Genomic DNA, 19982 nt, shown 5'->3' on the forward strand with positions numbered 1-19982 from the left:
GCACGGAGTTAGAAAAGTAACGTCAAAAGTAACTTACCTGTAATTTACTGAAAAGGCCTATTAATTTCAATGTACTGTATTTGCTAAGTATTGCAACCTACTGCTTCCCCTGTAAATCAAACAAGTACAATACTTATTGCATTTTCAAACTGTTCTACAATCAGTAACTTATTACTGTCAAGTATTTAATGCTTGCTTGGTTCTAAAAAAAGGGAGTATATATTTTTATACAAAAACAAAATTGGTCTAGAGTTCAGACCTTTAGTGTGTGAATTCATTTGCTGACTAAGTGTGTACATCAAATGCTCAACACTGTCCTCTGATACTGCCTTACTGCTCAACCACTCTACTACAAATAGAGAGTAAGGTTCTATCTAACTTTAACTTCTGCCTACCTCTGGGGTCACCTGGACTATAAACACACTATACATCATTGTGGTGTAGTGTATATGGAGCCAGTTTCCTACACAACCCCATTACCTGAAAGTGAGACACTGTGGGATCCCGCCTTGGTCTCGAGATGGACACCCTGCGAGGGGATGTCAGACAACTGCGAACTGGAGTGTCTGTGTGCAGGAGCCTCAGCATACTGTGTCAGTGTATCAGCATGGAAGTCCTTTTTCTCCTCTCCCTGCCTCAGCAAAGATATAGTGTTTGTATACCCAAAGGGGTACCCTTAGGGGATCGACCTTGCTGCGTCATGTCGGACTAGGATGACAGAAGGAATGACCCTTATACATAGTTATTATGCAGGAGATGGTAATCCTGCTGAGATTCCAAGAATCCTCATGCATAATGAAAGAGGCTCGTTTTCACAGAAAACCCCACGGCATTTAAGCAGTACCGTAACTAGGTAAAAGGTCAGTAGCAAGAACCATTATGTAGTGTAATGGCAGAGGGAATATAGGTGAAAGGTTTAGTTACTGCCTGAGCCTATATAGGGGTACATGTATGAAACATAACACTCATCCGACTGGACAACATACTAAAAAGACTAAATGTACTTCTAAAACAAGCAAACTATAAAGTCCACAAAAAATGTGTAAAAATGCTAACATTCTAGCATAACCTGTAGAAGTCCATTAAAATATGTTTGTATATATGGTCTGAACAATTATGAGTGCCTGAAAGCCATGCTACTCAACAAGAAAAGCATAAAAAAATGTTTTAAAATTAAAAGTTTGTTTTTGAAAAATTCAAAATTTTTACCAGTACATGAAGAGCCAAATGTTAATGTGTCCTGTGTGGAAGAAGCAACATCACTGCTGCTTGCCATCGCAGATGACGGTCCCATAAACACCTCACAGATCAGGTCAATCGAGCACAGATTATCTTCGGTGCCCACAGCCAATGCTGGGGAAGCCTGTACAATATCCAAGGCCTGCATGTCTGTAGAGGAGCCAGTCTCCATTCCAACAGGAGCTGAAGTGTCTTGTAGTGGCTCTAAGAATACAGACATCAACATGGGAATATGTGGAGGACACAGCAGTACATAGGCCTTTAACAAGTCCAGTAAAGCATCCACGTCCAGTGGCGCAACCAATGGAAATGTTAACCAGAGATCCAACACGTATTGTTATCCACAGAACAGACAGCAGAGAACAGGCACGATACAGCCGATCCACAGTGGCCCGAACGATAGTATACAAGCCTCGCTTAGTTCCCGAAGGCGAGGTGTGCCCAGATGGAGTACCATGCGATCACGGGATTGGCACTCAGAGCGTTTTTTCCATCTCCTTGCTGACTGGGACGTCCGTTGCAAAGCATAAAAATTACAATCAGTATTCCCACTACCAGTAGCAGGATTAGCGGGAGTCCTCCAAAAATGCTTCCAAATATGGAGTGTATAACAGCTGGATTCACTCTGAAGACTGTATGAAAGGTGCTTTACAGTCCGGAACCTATGGTCATAAATAGGTGTACTGTACCCTTCGTATCAGACATGTTAAAGATACGCAGTACCATTTCTCCAAAATGGAAACGGCAGTTTGTCTGTACAAGTGCCGGTATCTCTGCGGACGACCTAGCGATCAAAAGTCTCTCGAGCGGAGGTTAAGGGCACGGTTTTCTGTAAAAGCTTGGCTTTCATACGGCTCAGAGTATCAAACTGTATAAAGGAAACATTCAATGAAGACCATAAGGGCGCCTCCCTGACTGTGTGGATCGGTGAAAACAATATTTGCATAAAACAAGTAACCCTAGAGCCTACAGTGACAAGATATGCGATGCCTGGAAGCATCCCACAACAACCTTGCTCATCGAGCATGAAGTAACTCCCATTTATTTATTTAGAAAGTTTTATATAGCGCGGACAAGATCTTTGCAGATATCAGAGCGCTTTTTGAGAGCAATCTCAAAACTGGATTAATTACGGCAGCAGGGGACCCTTTCAAATGGCAGGATAAGTTTGCAACTGAACCGTTATAGGCCCATCTAAGCAGGATATCCTGGCAGAGAGATCCACTTCGAGTTCTCGCAGTCTATACCTTCCATGTCTCCATTCCGGCAACTAAATCTATACACCACTTCCCACGATTAATTGATGAATTCTTTACCCATTTCTCAATATCTGCCTGCCTGTTCTAGGCAATGCTGCAACTGGAAAGTTGTGACAGGTAACGTTATATGGCCATGAATTTACCATTTTGTGAATGGTGACTCTGCCACAACAAAAGGTAATTGGCCCAGTTTTTCAAATGTACCTCTTTGTGCCATTATTATATGTTTTTTGGTTAGATTGTGTGCAGAGAACAGGGACATACTATTGATAAATCGCCAAGGTACATAACCAGAGCGCGATGATTGTAGCGGCCCCTGCAGTGGATGAATTAGTCCACAGAGCCACCAGACCAGAAGATACAATGCTGCACAGGGAATAAGTTCTGATGATAAAGAGGCCATACATTTGTCAACCATAGCCAAAGTCTTTTCTAAATAAATGTTGTCAATTTCAAGAAGTCTCTGCACAGCTTCCTGTTGAGAGATTTTCCAAATTTCATTATAAACCGTGTATAAGAAGCGTTTCATGGCTTTTGGGGACCTAGCAAAAAGTCCCTTAAATCCATGTCTTCTGACAGTAAGAATAAGTGCTGTTTCACCTGGGACAGTGTTGAAGTTTTTAGCCATTCGAGGCATAACTTCCCAACCACGTATGATGTCACCACCCCCGGATGTTCTCGTATGTAGCGTTGGTCTGGCCTATGGCTACTGAACCCTTCGGTGGTAGCCCTGAATCTTGTTTGACACCTATTTGGGCCAAACTAGTCATCCTTTCCAATTGGGGTCTGATGAATTGTATGAAACGGCATGAAGAATGTCATCTAGTGTATCCCCACCTTGTGTTGTAAACTTTGGCCCCCACTCAAAGTGTAACGGCGAGGGAATCTGAGGCGTGTTCAAATCTTTGTTCTTGGCTAGTCCAAGACAGAAGTCTGTTGCACAGTGTCATTCAGAAATATCTGCTGTGGAATGAAGCACGCTCAAAATAGTGGCTCTGTTCCCTGAACTTGATTCCTTTGATCCCCGCAGACTGATTTGATGTCTATAGTGTCCTTCCAGGAGTCGTAACCTTGTTCAGACTGTTGAGAACTAAAGGATGCAGAGTAAATCTGTTTGGGTTTTGTTAGCATATTTTTTTTTTTTGCAGTAATAGGTGCAACCTTATAGTAATATGAGGTCGGGTCTTAAGTGTTAAACCCTGAGAAATAAGAAAACGTTTGTGCACTACCTTTCGGTGGTGTTGGGCAATGTTCTCATTGGTGGTATGTAAAAACATTACGTGGGATACTGGATTTATGTAAAAAGTGATTTCCATAATGTTGGTAATAGTAAATTCTATCTTAATAAGTTGTGTCCTCTAACATTTCAATGCTTGAAAATGCAGCAGATTGTTCTAAATTAGACAACATATTTACAGTTTCAAAATCCCAATTGCCACAAAATGTACTGGATGTAATGATATAATTTAAAGAGATTTTCAATACACAAGGTATTTTCAAAAGTTTAGTGGGACCAAATACATCATATGAAACTCTGTCCCAAACTATACCATCAGGAATTGGAACAGCTAAAATGTTTACAAAGGACAGGTCTCTTTGTTCACAATGAGATGTGGTATGAGGTTTCAGGACCAAGTTCACATTTGATACTGCAGAGCATTTTGGGAGATAGTTTACATTCACGAGAATGAAAGGACAGTCACTAGGCAAATCCAGTATAAAAAAAAAATCAGTATTCTAGTTATTATCTAGAACTGTAGCCACCGTGAGACAAGGCAAGTCTTTTTCAGAAAAATGTAGAAATCATGAAGTTGTTGATTATGGGAAACTGGAGCTGCCGGGGATTCAGGTTCACTGGGATCAAGAGAAAAGGCATCAAAATTGACAAAATAGCCAGATGCAGTTCGATCTATCCTTGGTAGCTCAGCAGGTTTTGTTGAACTGGCAGACGTCTCTTGTAGAGGCATATTGATGTAGATATCAGTGATAGGTCGAATTTATATTTGTCTTTTATTATTTGTTTGGTTTTCAATTTGAATAGGGACGGGTTCCAGTTCATCGTGGGAAAGTACATTACTTTCTACTGGTGCCTCTTCAAATGTTACAAGTCTTTCTGTCTAAACTTTCTGTAAGGTATCGAGAGGAGAGCGGCGGCTACCTAGGAACCGACAAGGCCTTCTATTCCGTATGAGCCACAGAGTGTGGTTTGATCAGATCGTTGGAGACAAATCTCTTTTCTTTTTTGCCGGCAAGAGTCCGAAGAAGTACTGTTCTTGTTCCTTCTAGAGCCAAGACAGGGACAGGCTTTCTGTATGATGCTCCAAATTCTTTTTTGTCCATAATCTTTTCCCTGGCCAGTCCTCCGCCCTTTAGGATCCAGGCAGGTCTTGCTGTGACTTATTTGACTTTTCCAGTGGCGTGCGTTTTACTTGAAAGCTGGTTTGTAGTGCCCGGAATTAATTGAGATCCTGTAAAACAGTCAAACATTTATTGATGTCAAACGTTTTTTCTTCCACCACTGATCTTTCATATTCAAGATCAGGTACCTACATTCTAGTCACAAATTGGACTTCGTAAGGGCTGACATCTCCTAGGAAACTTCTTGGCACATTATTGAGTGCCCTCTCGACACCATATAATTGATTGACCCAACTACCTCCCGAACCGAATACCCTTGCTGTTAAAGATTGCTTTAAGTCCAGGTTTTTCTACTCCATGACCGAATTTCCCTCAGGATGGTACGGACAGGAGTACCGCAGTGCAACACCCAAACTTCCCATGGCTTTCTTGTACGTCCTAGAGCTAAACGCTGGGCCACTGTCAGAATGTAATGTGCTAACTGTGTATGTCCCTATGAAGACTCGCAAATCTTTTATAATAATTGAGCATCAGCCAAGCTCTGCGGCCAAACCCCATGAATTCAGTGCCACCAAGATATACTTGTAAGCCCCATCTGATTGTATGGGGCCGCAGTGGTCCAAATAGACACAAGCGAGTGGTCTGTCTGATATCAATAATGGTGTGTGCTGGACTTGCCACGGTGGAACTCTTAATCTGTGGACAGATGTCGCATTTTAGGACAACAATCTTGGTCTGCTTAGTTAATCCTGGCCCCAATAGCGCTGTTTCAGTAAAGAAACTTTCGCAGTAACTCCTGCATGTGCAGAACCCAGACCCTCATGTGCAGCTAGTATTAAGCCTAAATGTGATCCATGTTTGGTAAAATTGTATCCCCTAGTCCGGGAATTTGAGCATACGGAATGTTATTTGCATCCAACTTATAGAAGTACTTGAGTGGAAATTTCTTTGGTACAGCTGAGCTGTTTTTGCATTACGCAATGACAGCTACCATTATGTCTCCATCTATTCTCGTGCTAGAACGAGTGATTGCAGCTATGGCAGCAGTCTGTACTGCCCCTTTTGCGGCTTCACCAGCCAATGAATTCCCTTCAACGTGAACGCCATTACATTGATGACTCAGTATGTTTATCATGTGAGCTCTTGGTAGTTTGTTTTTCAACTCAGCTACCTGTACCCAAAGTCATTTATGCTTAATTGTGCAACCTTTTGAGACTTTAAGCCCTTTCTGACCCCAGTAGTGAAGATATTCATTGTATGACTGGACACAGTAAAAACAAATTGCACACAATCAGTGTGGGGAATTCTCGATCCGTATTTATTGGTGCCAGTAACCGGGCTTATAATTCTGCCAGCTGCGCTGTGCAGTCTCCTAGAGACTGTCTTTGTGCTGCTAGGATGGAACTTGCCTTCCGGTAAACCGCCCCTCACAATCGCACATACAGCGCTGTATTGTTGTTTACTTGTTATGGCCGGCTGAACTGATCCGTCAGTGTAAATAATATACTCATACTGATCATGTGGGATTATTTAATTTGGGAGAGGATATTCTTGTTCGTATTTAGGAATGCTTCAGTTTTTAGGGTAGAGTCAAATTTCTAATCTACATCTGCTGCAGTGAGAGAATTAGCCCATTGTATCCATCTTGGATGTAAAGCTTTAGCATTTGAAAAGTTTGCCTTTGTAACAGCCTCCAAGGCTTGCACTGGATTTACAACAATTATCATTTACCCCGAGCGTGTGCTCTCTCTCTCTCACTACAGCAGTTTATAATGCGGTCAGAATTTTTTCTGTTGAAGCAAAACGCAGTTGTGTACAAGTGTGATTTATATGCTATAGGTATAGTGTACCCTGATTGATCCGCTACAACATAGATCACCAAATTTGTGGTGTTTACAAATGTGTGTAGGTGTTTGTAAGCTATCTTGTCAGCTTGTAAGGAACAAAGGAATTCTGTGTATTCCTGTGCCCAAGATTTAGGAATCCCAATATGGATAGTACATTTTTCAAAGATTTAGTAGATTGGAGCAGCGCACACTTTTCTAAAAAGTTAGCTGCCAGGCTTTTATCTTCACTTAAATGCTCATATCCCAAAAATAGGACACTGAGGTGGGCTATTTTAGTTTTTTTTAAGTTGAATTTGTAGCCCTCAAAGGCGAACCTCAAAATTATTTTGAAGTAACTGTCACCCTAGCTGAGAACAACCTGGGGCTATTCTTATACCCTTGCTGAGAACAGAGGGCTTGAATCCGGTCAAATATCTAGTTTTAGGCGCTATATTTTGGCAGAAAAATCCATTTGAGATATCTAATGTTTTGAATTTTTCCGCACAATATTATTCATTAAAGCGGCACAGTGTGCATTCTGTACTGCAAATTTTTTTGTGCATGTGTTCAGTTGTCTGTAGTCTAAAACTAGACGGTGTGAATTCTCGGGTTTCATTACAGAAAACAAAGGATTATTCATTGAAGAGGTGCGAGTTTCAATTGCATCCTGGTATTCAAGTTGATCTACAATCTCCCCGACTTGTTATTTCACTTCTTGTTTTATTGGATACTGTCTTTGTGGAGTTGGAGTAGTTTTTACTGGGATTACATTGTGAGGTGACTCAACATCCCACCTAACATGGTCGTGATATAATGCTGGAGCAAGTGCAGCTGCCAAACTCCTGCGCGTATGAAGTTTTTAAAAATACTACTACAAGGTCAAAAAAGGCCGGTAAAATTAACGTTTCTCCCTTTGGGCACTCCACGACGATCTCAGGTTCCAATGTTTCGGCCAAAAGGAGGTCCTATCCGTAAGTCAGGTACTCCCAAAAGAGACCTTTCATTTTTCCGGGATTGTCCCCCTCTATTTGGAGTATTATTTCATGTAACCTTTGAGGGACACTTACCCTCGTATCAAGTGTCTCCACCGTGATACGTTCATTCAACTCCGCTGTAACCAGAGATTCCATCAGGTTCTGGTGAACTATTATTACTTCTGCTGCACTGTCTAGCATCGTCAGAGCCCATTCCCCGTTCAAAAGTAGAGTCCTCAGAATTCTGGGCATGTTCAACTTTAAGACCTGCTACCACCTTTTTAAATTGAGGTTTTAATTTTGGTGATCTTTTTTGGTGATCTTTTTTGGAAGAATAGTCTGAAGTGCGTGGCGTGTCTCTGCACTTTGTACGCTCTTCTCGTCTGTGTCCTGAACATCCTCTGACTTTTTTTGATGAACGCTAGAAGGAACTAGAGCAACATGGATCAGTATCCTGATACCGGTCAGGTTTTTTAATGTTCTCTCTATTTCTAAGGTACACTCCTGTCTAAGTGCTTCTGTTGAGGAGACCCACTCCTAGATTGTTCTCTATTCTTTCTATTCTTTTGTCTTTTATTATTAGCAACCCATTTCTTTTTTAAAGAACCGGGTGCTTTCTTAATCTTATCCTTTTCAGGACCATCCGTTAATTTTGGTTTTGTTGCTCTAGCACCCAAATTATCTCTACCTAATTCGGCATATATGTCTTCAATAATTTTAGGTAATTCTGACTTCTGCTGTGCAGGAGGGAAATCCATCAAATGGTGTATAGCCACCGCTGCTGCCTCCCCTTTAATATTCATAAATACCTGGGCAAAATTGGCAATCAATGTAATCCCTGCAACAGACCTTTACTCCACAAGGCAGACATGGGCCAAACTGGTAATGATGCTGGCTAAGAGGAACATCGCTAAACATTGGGCAGCATCTACTGCTCCCACACTCACGGAATGGTGCAAAGACTTGGACATAGCCATGGTGGCAGAAAAGACTATATATGAACACCGAGGTTGTCCTAAAAAGTGCATACGATTGTGGGGAGGATGGAACACCTATAGAGGGGGTATATGTGCTTTACCAACAATGCCTCAAGAAGTAGAACGCAAAGGATATCACAGCTGTAATGAGACGAAATTACAATGATGCAACGCATGAGCAATAATGTAACATTTTAAAGAAAGGCAATAGCTACTGTACAAGAATAAATGTACACAAAGCTGTAATGTAAGCAAATGAAATACATGTGCCATTTATGAAGCAATAAATAGAATGAAAAAAAAAAACAATTTCACCCCCAAGTACAGAGCAGGTTTTGCACCATACTCATTCTGTATTTGTTTTAATTAAACAGATCTGGTATCACTGCTATTGACGCAATGCCATGTGTTCTGGTATATATTGCAGCAAAAATGGTACCCAATGTGGTACAGTCCTCTATCAGGGGAGCTATCCCCATTGGCAAGTAAATTGTTAGCATTCTGTGTTTTTCTTGTGGGCCTGTGAGTAGAAACACTGCCTCTGTGTGATTTTCTGAGCTATCCAGAATGGCATTTGTTCATGATTAGTGTGCATTTTACCATTAACCGCGTTCAGGGTTTGTGGTGTTATTTTAGTTGCAGTCTCACTTTCTCTTTTGTGTGTGGGAAGTTGTGTTTAAACCAGTTTATGTGCCCCTGGTAGGTGAGCGGAACTTCAAAAAAACTCGGGTGGACAATATTCTTGTGGCATTTCATCTTCAGTGTAAAAATGAAACATGTGTGTGCATCTGCTGGTGGGAATCTGATCCATGAATAGAATACCTCTTTTCTGAATGACTTGTGTGCCTCAATCACGAAGGTTGCTGTCCCGCCCCTAACTGTGACTCCATATTCTGCTAGTTTTAAAGTAAGGGCAGTTCTGACGTTTTCTAAAATGTTTATAGCACGTTCCTGCTTTTCCTCCCTTGCTGCATTCGTACGTAATGCTGGTGCAGCGTCTTCCTCAGTCATTGTTGAAAAAGTTTCAAGGAAACGGAGAGAAGGTTTTATGCACAATAGGGAAGGAGTAGTTTCTGTCCTGTAACTCCAGTTCTGTAGTAGGGGTATCTCTGTTATAGCCATAATCTAGTGAATAGTCCCGCCCATGTGCATGGACCACGGAGCAATCAAAATAATCTCTTAAGTTGTCAGAAAATGCAGACCTGCACAGACACTTAAGAGAGAATTTAAAGACAGATAATTTTATTTATTTATTTATTTATTTATTTAAGGTTTTTATAGAGCGCGTAATCACCCGGGAGTATCTCAGCGCTATACCTAGTAGTCAGACGGGGGCACAGAGCAAGAGATTAGGAGGATTTGGGAAAGAGAAGGGTTTTAAGTGACTTTCTGAACCGAAGATGGTTAGGTTCCGTTCTAAGTTTCAGAGGCAGCACATTCCACTGCTTGGCTGTGTGCACCCTATATCCACAGGCTACACTGTCCAGTACTTCAACTAGAAATTCCATCAAAAATCCACAAACAGCACAGCCTGTCCAGATTTCTCCACAGTGAAAAACTTGCTTTTACCAGCAAAACCCTCTGGAATGATAGAGAGGAAGGAGTGGACAGACAAGCCCCATGGGCTGCCATTATGTGGCTCAGAACAGGATACTGTGCCTTTAAGAAAACTTTCCAGAACTCTCTCAGTATCCCAGAATGCACAGCAGGTCCCTTTTACTTTCAGTTCTTTTTGAAGGCATAACACGCCAGACCTGTAGCATTCCTTACATGAATATCTCTCTCCACCGGGGAGGAGGGCAGGCGCTTATGACTATAACAGAGATACCCCTACTACAGAACTGGAGTTACAGGACAGAAACTACTCCTTCTGTAGTAGGGGATCTCTGTGTATAGTCATAATCTAGTGAATAGAATGGCAAGCCCATCCCCACACCAAAGCTGCGGTGGAGAAAAAAGAAATAACACCACTACTGTGCGAACAGATTTCGCAGCGAAGCCTGCCCAACCTGAGCGTCTGTCCTGGCATCACTGTCCAGACAGTAATGCTTAGCAAAGGTATGGACCGACTTCCAAGTGGCTGCCTTGCAGATTTCTGTAATTGGAACATTACGGAGGAAAGCAGTCGTGGCAGCTTTGCCCCTGGTGGAATGAGCCTTAGGTTTACCCCCTAAGGTCTTATTAGCCTTCTGGTAACACAATTGTATACAGGACACAATCCACCTCGAGATGGACTGTTTTGAGGTAGCAAGACCGGTCCTGAATGATCCATAATTGATAAACAATTGGTCTGACCTACAAATATCTTTGGTTTTATCCAGATAAAATTTCAACACCCTTCTGACATCCAGGGAATGCAGAGACCTTTCTGCTGGAGATGAAGGATTCTGAAAAAACGTAGGTAAAGTTATGGTCTGGTTAACATGGAAATCAGATATAACCTTTGGAAGAAATTTAGGGTGAGTACGCATAACAACCTTAGCAGCATGAAATACAGTATAAGGTTCTTGGCAACACAACGCCTGAATTTCACTCACCCTGCGGGCCGATGTAATGACCACGAGGAATGCCGCCTTCCAGGACAGGTGCTGCAACGAAGCCTTATGGATAGGTTCAAAAGGCTCCTTCATCAATCTGGACAGCACCACGTTCAATTCCCATGAAGGCAAAGGAAGCCGGACAGGAGAGAACACTTTCTTCAAGCCTTCCAAAAAATTCTTGATCACAGGGATCTGGAAGAAGGAAGTCTGTGAAGGGTACTTCCTGTAGGCAGTCAGCGCAGCAAGATGAACCTTAATGAAATGGACATTAAGGCCAGACTGTGCCAAATGTAGAAGATACGGAAGGTTGAAATCTTCCTTACATGTCGTTGGGTCATAGTTCTTGGACTTGCACCAGATGCAAAATCGCTTCCACTTGTAAGCATAGGAAGTCCTAGTGGAAGGTCGCTTAGCCTCCTTTAGTATGTCCATACAATCTTCTGGTAGATTCAAATGGCCCTATTGCACCATCTCAGGAGCCATGCCGCCAAACTCAAAGACGAGAGGTTGGGGTGCACCATCTGCCCCCCGAACTTCGTGAGAAGGTCCGGCCTGCATGGCAGCCGTATGTGAGGAAGGAGAGACCGGTGAAGCAGGTCCATGAACCACCACTGCCTGGGGCATTCCGGGGCAATCCGGATCATCCGCGCCCTGGACTGGGACAGCTAGATGAGCACCGCCGGAATCAGGGGAATGGGTGGAAAAGCGTACAGAAAGCGGTTCGACCAGTTGATCCATAACGCATTCCCCAGCGTCCCCTGCTGGTAGTACCTGGAGGCGAAGTCTCGGCATTTGCTGTTTTCGGCGGTGGCGAACAGATCTACGTCTTGAGTCCCCCACCATGCGAAGACTTCTCCTAGTACTTCGTTGTTTATGACCCATTCGTGGTTTTCCTGAATCAGTCTGCTCTGTGCGTCTGCCTGAACATTATGCACACCTGGTATATGGGTAGCCGTTATCGTCAGTCCTCTGGCTAGAAGCCAACGCCAGATCGCCTGCGCCTCCTGCGACAGAGTGCGCGATCCCGAGCCCCCCTGCTTGTTGAGGTAATACATCGTGGTCGTATTGTCCGTCTGTACAAGCAGAGAGTTGGTCTGGAAGGACGGATGAAAGGCCTTCAGTGCCAAGTGAACAGCTTTGAGTTCCAGGAAATTGATGTGATACGTGGACTCTGTCTGGGACCTCGTTCCTTGTATCTGTAAGTCTCCGGAGTGCGCCCCCCAGCCGTGGAGAGAAGCATCGGTCACGATAGTCCGCGTGGGAATGCCCTTGTGGAAGGGAACCCCTCTGAGGAGATTCTCCGCTGAACACCACCACTTCAGAGACTGAAGAGCATGGAGAGACAGTCTTATCTTGTCGTCCCAAGATCCTTTCCTCTGATCCTCCAAGCACTCCTGCAATGGTCTCATGTGCAGCCGTGCGTGTGGCGTGAGGAAGATACAAGAGGCCATCGACCCCAGTAGAGAAGACCCCGTCCTCACTGTTGTAGATGGAGCAGTCATAAGAGCCTGAGCCTTCCGAAGGAGTGATAATCGTCGCTCCTCCGAAGGAGACACGCTTGCCGACAGCGTATTGATGGAGGCTCCCAAGTTCTGAATGCACTGGACCGGAGTCGGGACAGACTTGGACATGTTGATGTGCAACCCCAGCTTGTTCAAGAGAACGGACATCTTCTGGAAGTGCTCTTGAGCTTCCGAGAAGGAGGAGGCCTTGATCAACCAATCGTCCAGGTACGGCTAGACAAACACCTTGTTCTTCCTCAGGTGTGCAGCTACCACTGCCATGCACTTCGAGAATGTTCTGGGCGCAGACTTCAGCCCGAATGGCAGTATTGTGTACTGATAATGATTGGCGCCGACTTGGAATTGCAGGAACTTCCTGTGTTTGTGTGCAATGGGCACATGGAAGTACGCATCCTGTAGGTCTATAGCACATAGCCAGTCTCCCTGTTGCAACCGAGGATAAATCTGATGCAACGACCGCATGCAAAATTTATCTCTGTGAATCCACTTGTTTGCTTGTCGCAAATCCAGAATGGGCCTGAACTCGTTCTTGTCCTTCTTGCGAACCAGAAAGTACAGACCTCTTCCCCTTTGAGACAGAGGTACGTCTATCGCCCTTTTCCTTAACAGGATATCGGCCTCACCCTGGAGCTCGCGCAGCTGAAACTGCGAGCTGACCGGTGGAATTGCTGGAGGCGGGCTGGTGAACCGAAGACTGTATCCATTGCAAACAATATTCAGCACCCACTTGTCCCGAGTCATTTTTCTCCACTCTGCCAGAAAAAATTGAACGCTTCCCCCACCGGAGTGGGTAACGGATGTATGGGAAGTAACCACTCAGGGCCTAGACCCAGCCAGGCCCTTGTTCGCCGCTGCGGACTGCTGGCCTCTACCCTTCTGGCGCTTCTGGAAGGGCCTCCGGAACTGCTGCTGCAGTTGTTGCTGTTGCTGTCCCGAAGCCTGCCCTTGCCCTCTGCCTTGCGCCCCGAACCGCCTCCGGAACGGGCTGTAGGTCTTCTTCTCCTTGGGCTTCTCCAACCAGACAGCCGTCAGGGTCTCGGCCTCCGCTTTCATGTGGGCCATTTCGTCGTCCGCATGCTTGCCAAACAGGGTTTCCCCCGAGAACGGCAGGTTGGCAACCCGTTGTTGGGCCTCTGGCTTGAGGGATGTAAGGTGAAGCCAAGTGTGGCGCCGTTGGTTGACAGCATGGCAATATCCATGCGCCGCCAGAAGGGACACAGCAGCCGCGCTGAGGAATTGATTCGACACCAATAGCCCCTCATTGAGAATCTCTTGAAAGTCCTCTTCTCTCGAGGAAGGAGCTCAGCGAATTGCTGGAGGGATTCCCACAGGGCTCGATCATATCGCCCTAGTAAAGATGTGGCACTTGCAGCCTTCATTGCAGTAGACACCGTCCCACAGACCTTCCTGCCAGCCGAGTCAAACCAGCGGCTCTCCTTATCAGGAGGTACCGTGGACGACGGAGTGGTGGCATGTTGCTTCCTAGCAGCCGTCACTATGACAGAGTCCGGTGGCGGATCCATCCTGAGAAAGGACGGGTCAGAATCCGGAGCCCGGTACTTCTTGAGGAGCATGGAGGGAGCCGCTTCGTCACCGCCGGAGTGAGAAACAACTCCTGAGCGGGCTCTACCAATCTGGGTACTAGGGGTAGCAACGGCCGAGACAGGTGCTTTTTATGCAGCGTCTCGAAAATCACGGACGTCGTGGGTGTGGCAACCGTCAACGTGATGCCCAACTTCGCTGCACCCCTCAGCAGAACATCTTGAAAAGAGACTGTCGTCCACTGGCGACACCCTCGCCCCCGGGGATTCTGACATCGGTGAGTAGTCCCTGGTCCCAGAAGAGCCCGTGTGGGATCTTGATCTGCGCCTCCTGTGGCGTCGCCTTGATCTTGTCGCCGACCGACGACGACTCGGCGATCTCTCCCTCCGTCCGGAACGAGAGCGCGATTTCCTTGGCTTCGGATGCTCCGCAGGTCTCACCGGAGCCGGAGACCGTAGCCTGACCGCGACCTTCGGCTGAGGGGTCCCCTTAGGAGGCGTCGGGTACCGTGGCAGCGAAACCGACCTCGGCGGAACCGGTGGCCGTCCTTGAGGAGGTATCAGAGGCTGACCATGGGGTGGAACCAGAGGTGGCAGCGGAGGCGGAGTGGGATTCTGTGGCGGAGGTTCCTTAGGCAAGGGAGGAGGCGGGGTAGCCGATCTTGGCTTGGGAGGTGTATATACCTCGGAGTACACAGAGCCCTGTGACTCCCTCTTCTTAGGCGGAGGCGATGTAGTGTCTCCTATTGGAGACCATCGCCGAGGCGTCCCAACGGACCCAGAGGGACTCCTGGCGCCAGAACTCCTTCTGCGCTTCCTTGGCGTCGAAGAACGTCGTCTCGACGTCGACCGGCGCCCTCGTCTCGACGTTGAGTCACGTCTGGACAACAAACGTCTCTTCCTCGACGGCGACCGCCGACTTAGACGTCGAGCGTTTCCTTCGCGACATCGAACGTCTCCTCAACGTCGAACGCCTGCAAGTCCTCGACGTCCTCCTCGACGTAGAGGATCCCCTCGACGACAACCTCCTCTTCACAGACGGCGAGCGGCGGTGTCGCCTCGACGGCGAGCGCCGACGCCGGGCCGAACTCTTAGACGTCGATGACTCGACGACGACACCGTCAACGGCGTTCGACGGCGGCCTCGTCAGTCCCCTCTCCGTCGAACGCAGACGCCGCTTCAACCCAGAGCCCTGGGGAGATGGGGAACAGACTGCTGTCATCCCTCTCAACGCAGTCGTCGATGCTATCGACGCCGGCAGAGAAACAGGACGTTTGCTGGTCTTCCTGCCTCTGGAGAGCCCCCCAGAGGCCTCAGCATGGGCAGATGAAGCATGCCCAGACCCACCTTGTGTCTGCAGTCTTCTATCTTCCAGGCCTTGGAGCCTGATCTTCATCCTCTCTCTCAGGGTCTTGGTGGATAATGTCTGGCAGATGTCACACCACTCTGGGACATAAGAGGGAAGGCAGACGATGCACACCTCATGTGGGTCCAACTTGGCCTTCTTCCTTGGACACTCCGGGCATTTGTCAAACAAAGCAGGCATTTTGACAAGCAAAAGAGTGCACCAAGACACACAAGGAAGAAAACACCAAAGTGCTTTAATAAAAGCACTTAAATCCTTGAAAAAGTGAAAAATCACCAAATAAACCCTTGAAAAGGGAGAGCTCAATGCTCCAGGGTCCTGCTTGCAGGAGCCGGAAAAAAGATCTGAAAGTAAAAGGGACCTGCTGTGCATTCTGGGATACTGAGAGAGTTCTGGAAAGTTTTCTTAAAGGCAGAGTATCCTGTTCTGAGCCACATAATGGCAGCCTATGGGGCTTGTCTGTCCACTCCTTCCTCTCTATCATTCCAGAGGGTTTTGCTGGTAAAAGCAAGTTTTTCACTGTGGAGAAATCTGGACAGGCTGTGCTGTTTGTGGATTTTTGGTGGAATGTCTAGTTGAAGTACTGGACAGTGTAGCCTGTGGATATAGGCTGCATTATCTGTCTTTAAATTCTCTCTTAAGTGTCTGTGCAGGTCTGCATTTTTTGACAACTTAAGAGATTATTTTGATTGCTCCGGGGTCCACGCACATGGGCGGGACTATTCACTAGATTATGACTATACACAGAGATCCCCTACTACAGAAATATTTATCCTTCAAGCTTGATAAACCTACAGCCAATTCATAGGATATGCCTACTAAACTGTGGCGGGTTGCTCCCTTCCCACTCCAGACGTTTCTGGATAAAATGTGAGTGTGTGTCTCTCAGAACAGCACGACTGAACTACTCAGATTTGACCGTTACATAAGAACCAAACCAACATTGGGGGCGCCATGCCGTGTAGTTTCTATAAATCTATATAGGATCTGCGCATTTAGACAACGTAACTATGGGACTGGTATCCAGACCGAGTCCAGATACCCCCATAGGATAGGTTAGTCACAGTGCCTCTATCCACTCCTCTTACTAAAGAGTGGAAAGTCTCTGGCAACTATCGAACATGACAACCCTGATCCCTCAGAATCGTGGAAATAGTACAGTACTTTTCGCTCAGTCACTCGTGCTTACTACGTCTCAGATAAACACAAAGAATAAACTGTGGGGGCGTTTTCAATATCATTTATTGAACCAGCATCAGTCTAGCGTGAAATTTGAGTGCTGAAACAATAAGACAGAAATTGATATACATGATTAGATGCACCAATAGAGTAAAAGGATGTTAGATTCCTACCATAGTGCTAAAACAATGAATAATGACAGGTATAAAAATACAGGACAATAATAAGGTGTACTCCTTTGATGCCACCCTACCAAGATGTACCTACGTGTTCCGGGCATGTATGTAGGGGTAGAGCCAAGAGTCCCCCTAGGATAAAGCCAACCCCATTACCTGAAGTGAGAGACTGTGGGACCCCATCTAGGTCTGGAGATGGACACCCCGTGAAGGATGTCAAACCACTGCGAGCTGCAGTGTCTGCGTGCAGGAAGCTCAGCGTCTTTCAGTGTGTCAGCATGGAAGTCCTTTTTCTCCACTCCCCGCTTCAGCAAAGATATGGTGTTTATACACCCAAAGTGCTACCCTCAGGGGATCTATCTTGCTGTGTCATGTTGGACTAGGATGACGGAAGGAATTAACCTTATACATTGTTATTATGCAGGATATAGTAGTTCTGCTGAGAGTCCAAGAATCCTCAGGCATAATGAATGAGGCTAGTTTTCTGAGAAAACCCCACGTCATTTAAGCAGGACCGTAACTCGGTAAAAGATCAATACCAAGAACAGTTTTGTAGTGTAATTGCAGGGGAAATATAGGTGTACGGTTTAGTTACTACCTGAGCCTATATCGGGGGACCTGTATGAAACATAACACCATGGACAGTAGTCTGTCAGGAAGCAGGCCCCTAGCCATTCTCAGAGGTGGATGCTCTAATTTGGTACCTGGGGTAGGCCTTACTTCCAGTCATTGGGCTCGCTAGGAGTCATCCACTAGCCCTGGAGGTCCTAAAGGCATCTTGACCAAGAGTGGTGGGCTACAATCTCAGGTTGCAGACACTGAAACAATTCTCACTTCAGCCACCTCACGGTCTGTAACCTGAGATTGAGCATGTGCCTGGCAGTGTAGGGAGATTGGGGGTGGGGTGGTTGGGGCACAGTCCCCCTCTATGGTAAAACACTGTCTTGTAGGAGTCTGTCTGGCCCACGTGCCATATTTCCTGTCACAGTGACTTTGGGCCAGAAAAGACCACACCAGTTTAAGACTTGGGGTCCTCACCTGTCAGAAGGTAACCGCTAGCCCTCAGGTCTCCCCACTGTGAATGGCATCCTCCTCCTAACCCTTACTCATGTCCAGTGCCTCGGGTATCCTCTGTTTAGGGATTGTACCACCAGAAACCTGAGTTTTTGGGGTGCCCTTTGCTGCCGACCCTCCTGGATCTTTTCTGGGCGTATGGGACCTAACAATTCCCATTCTAAGGACACCATGGCCACAACGCGGACCGATGTCTCACTACAATTCCACCCCCCCCCGCTCCTCCCATCAACATTCCCACCCCTCAAAGCACACTAAATTGACTTTACTGATCCTGCAAACCTGCCCTGGACTTGTCTAGAGAAAGCGGCCTTTCCACTACCATAGTGTGGCTAACAGGTTAAAAAAATAAATACATAAATAAAACATTTAGCAAAGTTTACAGAATACCAAGAGCATAATTAAGTGACTTCACTCTAGACCAGTGGGTTTTAACCTTTTGACCTCTATAGATCCCCACTTATTCATTTCTGGTATCTGGGGTCCCCATTTGAATCATTATTGGAATTTTTACTATCCCCTCACTAAGTCATTACTAGAAGGCGGGAACCTCAGAATTAATACATTTCAATGACCGGAACTTCAAAACAATACACAGAATTGAGCAATCAAAAGAATAGACAAATGTTGAAATATTGTAATTAATCCACAAACCAATATAAAATTTAAAAAAAATCAAATTTTAATGAAAAGTTTGAGGCTTTTCTAAAAACATCATCCATACTATAGTGTGTTTGATGCATTTGCACTGTTACTACAAATCAGTTTAAGGACACCAACCTACATTTTATTATCAATTTTCAAATTCCTTCACATTTATAGAAAGTTTTAAAATATTCAGTTTTACATTTTGCTTAATTTATATAGATTTTGATCTGTTCATTTTATTTAATTTTTTAAGCAGTCGAGAACCTCCTAGTAGGACTTGCGCGCCCCCAGGAGACCCAAGTCCACAGGTTAAAAACCGCTCCACTTGACAAACATTGACACTCCAATCAAACAAACAAGTAAGTTTTACAGAAATTAGCTGACCTTTTAATTATGAAGGATATGTGTGCTTTGTTTTCCAAAATTCTTCTCAGAGTAGGTGCATCATAATTTGTTGGATCTTTAAAGCCAACTGCCTCTGGAAGACCCAGCACAACAGCAGCAGACGGGTCTTTGAAAATCTTGTCATATGGTACAGGAACAGGTGTAGACTTTCCCAACGCTTTCCCTGAAATTTAATTGTGAAGTTAAAATCATGATCAAGCCGAAAAGCTGCATGAGAAACATTTTTATTTAATAGATTTAGGACGATCGCACACCTGGTAAAGTTGGGTTAGACTAAGTAAACTGGTAGGTGGTGCAACCTGGTTGACCCTCCTGAGTCAGAGGGTGAAGATAACTCCCAAGACTTGCGTTATCCCTCACAGAGGAAAAAGTCACCAGGATGCACTCATCTGAGTGCAACCTAGGGGCGTTTTCCATTGTGAGGGATAACGCAAGTCTCGGGAAACATTTTTATTCCACAGCTGCCCTATTTAAAGTCATGGTACTAAAATATTGTATGCTTTGAATGTGAAGAAGCCAATTATGGTTCCTCTTTCACAGAGTACCACATACATATTACTCAAATCAATTGCCAGACAGTGAGCAAGTCCGAGGTAAATGCACAATCTCATGCTGAAGCCCTTAAAATAACCCATTAGCAAACACTGAGCCAAGCCTAGATGCATCTACTCTAATTACTTCCTGCAGTGCTCCCTGCGATCCAGCCTGTTTAGCTGCTGTGAGAAGTTGGCCTGATGTGCAGTGCTCACTATTCTAGTGATCACTATATATCAGTCCAAACAACCCTTATTGAGGATTGGTTGTAAGTCAACCTTATAGACCAGCTATCCTAGTAGCATGGATACGAGCAGTCTAAGGCTAAGACTCTAGAGGGCGTGTTAAGCCAGCTGTTTTACC

General features: G+C 45.4%; 1 protein-coding gene across 8 annotated transcripts in view; it reads right to left on the minus strand.

Moving 5' to 3' along the window:
• Window positions 1–19982, minus strand: part of GTF2I (general transcription factor IIi) — a 1750178-nt gene that overhangs the window by 1400268 nt on the left and 329928 nt on the right. For all 8 annotated transcript variants that reach the window (XM_078679426.1, XM_078679427.1, XM_078679425.1 and 5 more), the window contains exon 5: window positions 19065–19248. In XM_078679426.1, coding sequence (XP_078535552.1) covers window positions 19065–19248 — 184 coding nt within the window. The remainder of the gene's footprint in view (window positions 1–19064; window positions 19249–19982) is intronic.

This window comes from Lissotriton helveticus, chromosome 3_1, assembly GCF_964261635.1.
Source record: "Lissotriton helveticus chromosome 3_1, aLisHel1.1, whole genome shotgun sequence".
NCBI classification, from domain to species: domain Eukaryota; kingdom Metazoa; phylum Chordata; class Amphibia; order Caudata; family Salamandridae; genus Lissotriton; species Lissotriton helveticus.